At 38.9% G+C, this 9,149-nt stretch overlaps 1 protein-coding gene across 1 annotated transcript; it reads left to right on the plus strand.

Moving 5' to 3' along the window:
- Positions 1-1,577: 1,577 nt before the first annotated feature.
- Positions 1,578-4,469, plus strand: LOC122665875 (putative disease resistance RPP13-like protein 1). The gene has a single exon (XM_043862007.1). The coding sequence runs from the start codon at positions 1,578-1,580 to the stop codon at positions 4,467-4,469; it is 2,892 nt and encodes a 963-aa protein (XP_043717942.1).
- The last annotated feature ends 4,680 nt before the right edge of the window (positions 4,470-9,149 follow it).

Consider the following 9,149-nt stretch of genomic DNA (forward strand, 5'->3'; position numbering starts at 1 on the left):
TTAAATGGTTAAAAGTACCGAGAGAGAGAGAGAGAAGAACAAAATGTTTTCTAATGCAGTGAGTCACTGACCAAGTTAGGGAATTTATGGTCTAGGTCGCCAGAGCACAGATATGGAATATTTATCTGCTGCTGCGCCGCACGATGGCACAGCAGCGCTGCAGTGCACAGCGGCAGATAAAAATTCGTTTTTTGTGTTTCTCCCTTCTAAATGCCCCTAAAAATGTATGGAGAGCCTACCAGTGAACCATTCTCAAAAAAATATTTTACTAAAATGTGAGCACATATTGGAATCTTAAAATTTGACATGTGATTAATCTAAAGATTCCTTGATACATCATTGGCCACATCAATTCATAGTCAACATGAAGTCATGTAGGCTGATACGATGTGTTAAGGATTGAATTATACTTTGAATTTCTCGTTTCAACCTTGAATTATAATTTGCGAAGGATCGAGTTTTACTTCGCCCAGATTTCTTTCACTGCAGACGGGTGAGGGCGGAAGAAGGCATTGAGAGGGTCTTTTGGAAAAATAATAAAACTTTAGTGGGGTTTGTGAACCCTAAGATGGTGGTGATCAACCATGCTTGGTGGAGGAAAATTTTGTCAATTAATAAAAGAGGAGCCGACACAAAACCTTTTCATCTTTTTGATTTCTCATTTTTTTTTTTTGGTAAGATTTTGATTTCTCATTTTAAACCTTAAGTAAGGAGGGTTTTTTTAATCAATAATTAGATTCCAACGATTGAAGACATATGATCGTTTGCATAAACAATGGTTCTTAAAAAAAATGAAGTTGGAAAATGCTTTTTGAGACTACATATAATCATGGATTGAGGTATCGGTATTACTGGTATCCAGCGATCTATATCGGTGTCATTAACCACTCATCCGGTGTTGATGGAACGGTACAAACCAAGGGCAAAACAATTGGTAACACAATTTTGGAAAAGGCTGAGTAGGCAGGTGGCTTACCCAGTTTGTGTTTGCCTATCCCTTATGAAAATGGGATTCGGATTCTATCAAACTATTTTGGCGTCCAATTCCTCTCCAACCATCCATCCAACAGTTAGAAGAACTTAGACACGCATCATATCTAACACCTGTCAATACATGTGGATGCGTGTTCAGATCCTCCCCACAGCTAGATGGGTTATTGAAGAAGATCTTTTTCCATTTCTGCCCTCTCCATTGAGCAAAGCGATAACTTACATGGATGATGGAACTGACGACTTACTCAACCCTTTCCCTTCAAGTTTTTATTATAAAAAAAATTAAGGACAATAATCCATATCGGTAATCTTAACCGATTTTCAAGATGGTCGATACTTAGATTCGATTGCCGTACATTAAATCCACGTGTCTGAAATCTGACGTCACAGTGATATATAAATAACTCTTTTTTTTTTTTTTTGGTCAAAAGAAAATGAAGCTTCTACGAAGGAGAGGCTTAGAACAAACACTTTACTACTCCAACTCTGGGAGTCTGCAACTGAACTACGTTCCAACAATGGTGAAAACTCCATCCCCAGCGATACCAATCTAATGTTCTTTGCAGCTTACACCGGCGAAGGCGATGGCAGCTACTGGACTTGCAGAGATAATCGTATCTCCACTTGTGCACTCAATGCTTGACAAATTGGCGTCCCCTGAGCTAAGTGATTTTGGAGCTTCATGGGGTGTTGAAGTACAGTTAAGCGATCTTTCCAACTCTCTAAAATGGATCTCTTCAATGCTCTGTCTCGTAGAGGAAAGCCAAATAAAGAAACATCTGTTGAAAATTTACCTCGGAGATCTGAGGGAAGTGTCTTTCGGTGCCGACATCATGTTGGACGATTTCATCTACGAAGCTCATCGACTGAGGCTCGAAGATGGAAGAAATCAAAACAGAGCAATGAGACAGGTGCGTAACTATCTGCATTTCTCTTTGAATGAAAACCAAATGCTTCGTCGACATGAGATTCATACTGTAATTGATAAAATCAAAGACAGACTAGTTCAGATTGGGAACAAGATTGAAGCCCATTACCAGAATCTATCTGTAATTGAAGGGAAACAAGTTGAAATAGAAAGGCGACAACAAACTGTTTCACTTCTAGACACCAGACAGAAGAGCAGTTCTTTAGTTGTTGATTCTGATGTTGTTGGTAGATTTCAAGATAAGAGTCATTTGATTAGTCTACTCTTAGCTGAGGAATACAATGGAAATAAAGTCCCTGTAGTTGCCATAGTTGGGATGGGTGGTCTTGGGAAGACCACTCTTGCCCAGATTGTGTACAATGATCCAGAGGTGAAAGAACATTTCGAATTTAGGGCATGGGTTTGTGTGCCTAGTGATTTCAATGTTGAGAGATTAACCAATGAAATTATGGAATCAATAACTCTGAAGCCTTGTCTGCTTTCATTACTAGATCCAAATCATCTCAAATTACAGGACTTTGTGAGAGGGAAGAGAATTTTGCTCATGTTGGATGATGTGTGGAACGAAAACCCTAGTTTTTGGGATGCCCTGCTGGTTCCATTCCGAGTTGCTGCAGAAGGAAGCCGAATTTTGGTGACTACTCGAAGTCAGAAAGTTGCTTCTGTCATGGCTGCTGTGGAAATTTCTCTGCAAGGTTTATCAGACCAAGATTGCTGGACTTTGTTCAAGGGACAGGTATTCACTGATATGTATTGTGAAGTAGATCCAAATTTAGAAGAAATTGGCAAGAAAATTGTAGGAAGATGCAAAGGGTTGCCTTTGGCAGTGACGTCACTTGGAGGGATTTTACGGGGAGAGTTGGATCAGAGGGAGTGGCAACAAGTATTGGAAAGCAAGATTTGGGATTTGGATCAAGCAAAAATTATTCCGGCACTCGGTTTGAGTTACTATTATCTCCCAGCACATTTGAAGCTTTGTTTTGCATATTGCTCTTTATTTCCCAAAGGTTATGAATTTAGAAAGGCAATACTGGTCCCGCTTTGGATGGCTGAAGGTTTTATTCTATCTAAACAGGTAGAAAGGATGGAAGTGACTGGTAGGGAGTACTTCGATGACTTGTTTCGCAGATCTTTCTTTCAGTGTTTGAAGAAAAGCAACTTTATTGAAAGAGATGGCTCAACAAAAGAAGAATCGGTATTTGTGATCCATGAACTCATGCATGATTTAGCACAATTCGTTTCAACAGGAATGTGCTTCAGAATCGAGCATGATGAACCAAATCATATCTCAAAAAAGGCCCGTTTGGAAAAAGACAGAATAGAGAGCCCGTCTTCATTTCTTTCAGTAAGACATCCGTCTCTTTCTTACAGTAGACAGGTCCTTCCTGATTTATTTGAAACAAAGAGATGCTTGCGTGTGTTGGATTTGAGTAACTCCAGCATCAAATCTTTGCCGGATTCCATTGGCTATTTGAAGCATCTAAGGTACCTCGATCTCTCTTGCACTTACATTAGTGTGTTACCTAAATCTATCTGTGACCTCTACATGTTGCAAACACTGCTGCTCAAACCTTGTCCTGAACTTCATGAGTTACCCAAAGGCATGGGAAACCTAATTAACCTTCAATACATAGTAATGGACAAAGAATTATGGATTGACCATAGACCCGCAGGAATTGGAAGATTAACTTGTCTCAAAACACTGCCTCAATATGTTGTGGGCCAAGAAGATGGTTACAAGATAGGAGAGTTGAAGGTGATGCAGCATCTAGAGGGTATGCTCAGGATCGTGAAACTAGAGAATGTAGTCAATGTTGCAGAGGCAGGGGAGGCATGTTTGAAGAATAAGCAAAGACTTGATAATTTGGTTTTGGAATGGAGCAATGGTCCTGTTGGTCTACCAGCTAGAGGAGAATTTCTGGCTGTACTTGAAGGCCTACAACCTCCTGTCGGGCTGAAGTCTTTTACGATCTCATGTTACCTCGGTTTAAGGTTTCCAAATTGGATGATGAGGGATTTGTCCAGCTTTACTAAGCTAGTCTCTGTGAAACTCTCTGACTGCACAAATTGCACAACCCTTCCACCTTTTGGGCAATTACCTGCACTGGTTTCCCTCGAGATAGTGGGGTTAAACGAAGTGATACATCTGGCTGAGGAGTTTTATGTAGATGGTCAAGATAATGGTGGTAAAAAAGGGTTTCAAAAATTGAAGTTCCTAACATTTGACCGTATGTGCAGTTGGGAGGAATGGTATGGATCAGAGGATGGTGAATTCCCCTGCCTCGAAATGCTAACACTGAGACAATGTCACAGTCTAAGGAAACTACCTCCACTTCTTCCCACTGTGCAGGCAGTCAAAATAGAGTTCTGTCATTCTTTGACTATTTTTCCAAGCCTTCCTTCAATTTGCAGCCTAGAGCTGCAGACGTTCACGGAGAGGATGTCAAATTGGGCACATCAATTCTCTTCCTTGTACCCTCTAAGTGTCTATAGTGTTGAAGATTCAACACACCTGTCGCGTGCTATACTACGTCCTGTACCAGAATGACTTCAAACAGTTGCGAATTTGTTAACTTCACAAGAAAGTAGGTGCTGTGTGACGTGCCAAGAGTGATTGCTGTCCAGGTTAGTATTCCTAAATCTTCCATAGCCGGTTAATCACTTGATAAGTTTTGCTACCTTCTCTTCACATTTGAAAACAAGACGTTTCTTTATTCCATGGATGTGGGAAAGTGACAATATAAGTGATCAATGAAATCATTGGCTTATTAACTGTCAAGGATATATGGAGTGGACTGAAGCTCTATACTACAATTGTTGATGTTGTGGCAAAACAGCTGGATAAAAAAATTATCATTTAGGTCCTCCGGTCTATAATCTCGCTGCAGAGACTCGTTCTTGTTCTAAAAACCTCAAGATATGATACTTGAATCTAAAACTTTCCAATAAGGTCCATGGCCCTGGCTGTAGACTCAGCTTTCTTCTAAGACATACCATGTGTAATTCTTGATTTTTTTTTCCATGTTAGAGAGCATGAGGGATGTGAGTTGAATGAAATATATGTGAAACTTGAAAAAAAATATCAGAATTTATCTTCTTTGATGCACATATTGGCATTTTCCATTTTATTAATATGGTCCTCACCTTTTGGAAAGCATATAATATCATTGTCATCTAGCATCCACTGGAATAACAATGTTTCATTTTGGTTTTACATAAGATATTTAAAGGAAATTAATCTTTTTGAGCCGTTGCAAGAATTTAGATATTTGGCAATGGATCTCTTATGAAATGATGCTCAAGTAACCACATCTATAATTTTCTGACTTGAGATGTGTCCATCTTGAGTTATGATCATAGTTTAAAATCTCGCGATATCTCAGTATCTCAGGCTGGTCGAGATGGCCGAAATATCCGAAATATCGCCGAAATATGGTATTTTTTCTGCCATATTTCGGCACTCCCATCTCGGTGGGTTTTTGGCCATATTAAGGCCTCATACTTCATGTACACCCTTATTTAAGCTACATAAACACATTTAAACCTTCATATTGCAAAAAAAATGAACTCAAAGTGGTGTTTTGGGTTTGCACCCTTGATTGACAGTATACGGTCGCCGACCCTGATGTGTAAATAGTTAAATACACATTGATTAGGTACTAAAAGACATATAAGAAATTTAAACAAAGTAATGAAACAAAAATAACTCATTAGTTCAATAGTCAATAGTTCAATACTCAATAGTCAATACACAAAGTCACAAGTTCACAACTCACAAGAGTGCAAGACTCACAAGAAATATCACTAAATATCGCCGAAATATTCCAAAATATCACGAAATATCCCGAATGATCCCGAAATATCACCGAAATATGAACTTTTTCCATTTCGCCTTGCCATTTCGTCTCGGTACTGCCGAGATTTCCGAAATATCCCGATATATCGGCGATATTTCGCGAAATCTTGAACCATGGTTATGATTCTATGTGTTCAAATACTGTGGAAAACCAAATTGAAATTATTTATTGTAGGCAGCTTCGAAATGCCCCTTATTCAACAATAAGTGGACCTGTCAATCTTTATTTATGACCCCCCTCCCCTAATATAACCATCTCATACAACTCAACTAAGAGGGTGGGCCTTGGTGCAACAGTTAAGGTTGCTCCATTTTGACCTAGAGGTCACGGGTTTGAGTCTGGAAACAGCCTCTCTGCGAAAGCAGGGGTAAGGCTGTGTACATTATGACCCTCCCCAGACCCCGCAGTGGCGGGAGCCTTGTGCACTGGGTACGCCCTTTCTTTTTATACAACTCAACTAAGCCTTTTCCCAACAAAATGGAGTCAGATCCTGTTCCGCGATTCAACTCTGTATAAATCCTGTTTGCTGTCAACTGAAGGCCTTACACATCTTTATTCACTACTTCTTCCCAAGTCACTTTTGCAATTCAATTCTGTTCAAGCATGTCTAAAGCATGTTTTTCTCACTCTTCCTTACTAGTGCACTCAATGGTATTCATTGTAAATGGTTTTCCTTGGTTCATGTTGACATGGATTACATAGTTAAACTATTTTGTTTGAACTGCCACAGGTAGAGATATGGGTTGCCTTTTTGTGGAATAAGATGATTCCATTTGTGCCCATCTGATCAAATTTAGAAAATATACTTCTTTTTGACTTGGTAATTACTAATGTGTTCCGATTTGTGTACAACATTTTCTGTACTGAGAAACCGTATGAATGCATGCATATCATTATTTTATGGATCCTGCACTCACAAATGACAGTATTCCATAGAGACACACACCATGTGCATACATGTTGCTGACACCCTATATGATCTCCCTTCATCCCCTAACAATGGCCATTTATTGATAAGGTTCTTTCGTTGACAGGTAACGGTGCAGGTCCGCATTAATCATCCAACTTCTGGAATAATTTTTCTTAACTACAACCATTGGTATCCTCATTTGGTAGATTTGATTGGGATTCTTAAAGTTTGTATGCTCTTCTTAATGCTTCTAAGATTCTGGTAAAGTCTTATAGGGTATTGGCAGCAATAGAAAACATACCATGACTATTTAATAGTATCCAAATACACATAATTTCAATCCTCTGATTTATCCATTAAGTGTTGTCTGGCTTTGCAGGCTGGGTATGCGATCACCATTGCCCATGCTTCATGCTAAGATTGCCTTGCAGCATCTTCTCTTTTCCGTAATGGGCATTATGTTTATCATATGCCATGTTTCACTTTGGTAGAATGGCTTTTGGCGCTGCTTTATTACTGCTAGGCTAGGAATACATGCTTTGCAGCTTGTGCTTTTGCTGGATTAATGGCAATAAATAAACTTCATAATACTGAAGAACTGTTGCAAGCACTGTTGCTTCATAGGAACTCCTTGGTTCTATGTATGACCTTAGTTATAGTTGTTTTCTTATGTTGCAGGTTAAATGAGAGTTAAAGCAGTCGATAAAGCTGCTTAACTTAATGTTTTGGATCACCATGCTATCCTTTGCTTGAGAAGCGGGTTAGTTGAAGCCAGGAAAACCCAAAATTTAACTAGAGAACTAGGCCTACATGTTCAAATGGCATCATCCCCTGTTTTTTACTCTGTTCAGTTTGGGATAACCATCCTGACTGGTAATCTGGTTGGGCTACCGGACTTAATCCTGATTGTAGGATTAGATGAATCACTCCCATCTGTTCACAAGATTAAAGCAATTATAAGATGGCAAGTGAACCTGATAAGCATGGTCTATAGGATTACTTTGATTTTAGTACCTCATTCACTCTCTAAATATTTTTCGCCAAGAACATATTATGAAACTCTTTGACCCCTGTATTTGGAGTATCATATTTTCATGTGATTCACAGGGTTCAACAAGCAATCGATATTTCACGGTCAAATGTCTAGTACTACTTGTAGTAGCGGTCCTTTTATATCATGTTAACAATCAAAATATGATTGAAAGAAAAAATCTCTATTTCATGGGGCTTCTTCCTATCCCTATGAACTCCATTCGACTCAGAAATGATATATATAAGAGTATAGGCTGCACAGCCATGTATGTACATGGTTGTGACTTACAATCTTTGGATTGGAATGGGGTAGAAGTGTGATTATACATCCCCTCTTACCCCCATCCAACTGTAGAAGGCACGACTGCGGACGTGCATAAAACCTTTTGCCATATGTATATTTAAAGGGAAAAAACAGAAAAGCCATGAACTAAAAAAAAAAAAAAAAAAAAACCAACTTTTTTCCCTACCGTCAAGCATAGTTGGAACTCACCTCAATTCTCCCACGTTTACTGTTGGAACCCAAAATTTCCATATCCAATTCCTACAAATCAGCGGGCTATTCATGGCTCATCAAAATCTATAGTCAACTATGATCCACAACCCGGTTATTAATTGTAATGTTCATCAATGTATCTGGTCAGTTACATCCCAATATGTTCCACATCAAATGGCTTTGGCTCTACATCCTAATATGCTCATCAAATGACATTGGCGGTGTTAACTCTTAATGATCATCAAGAGGCCAATGGTAACTTATCTTCAATTTTGGCAACTTTACAAGACGGTGATTATCTCCAATCGGCTACAACTATTAACGCTCTTCAAATTCCTCAACTATTGTTGATTGAGGTAGTGAATAAAAATATAGCAAAACGCTTAAGCATCCTAAAAAGCTATTGTGATTAGCTCAAGGATGCTCTATGAAACTCACTATCCGTCCCTCCATTTGCGTTGGTTCAGTCCTGACTTCAGTGGGATTATGCCAGAAGCTCTCTTTCTTGAAAAATTGGCAACTATTTTGGTTCTATTTTGGTTCTTCTATTGTCAACTCTTCCCTTCATCTTGGGCCTAATGGTGCTTACTTTGGTCGAACCTTTGAAGCTGCCATTGTTGCAGTCAGAAATGGAAGAGAAAACGAGAGAAAATCTTGGCCAAACCCACCTGCTAATGTAGTGCAGGTTGCATGTGGCTTAAAACATCAAAGTGGGAGTCTATTTCATTTTTTCTTCCATGCATCCATTAGTTGTTTCTCCAAATGGTTGTTTGCCCAGCTATATTTCAAGGGAATTTATTAGTTTTGCTCAATCTCGGAAGATCCTGTCAATGACATATACGCAATAAGGTCATATTCCAATCCTTGGTTTCTTGCATTTTGTATCAAAACCTTGTGTATCTCACATCTTCTATCTGAATACAAATTCTTTTT

The sequence above is a fragment of the Telopea speciosissima genome, chromosome 6, assembly GCF_018873765.1.
Source record: "Telopea speciosissima isolate NSW1024214 ecotype Mountain lineage chromosome 6, Tspe_v1, whole genome shotgun sequence".
Classification (NCBI taxonomy): domain Eukaryota; kingdom Viridiplantae; phylum Streptophyta; class Magnoliopsida; order Proteales; family Proteaceae; genus Telopea; species Telopea speciosissima.

Bases quoted from the DNA above. Each gene is read 5' to 3' on its own strand.
- LOC122665875 (XM_043862007.1), top strand. From the start codon at position 1,578: ATGGCAGCTACTGGACTTGCAGAGATAATCGTATCTCCACTTGTGCAC.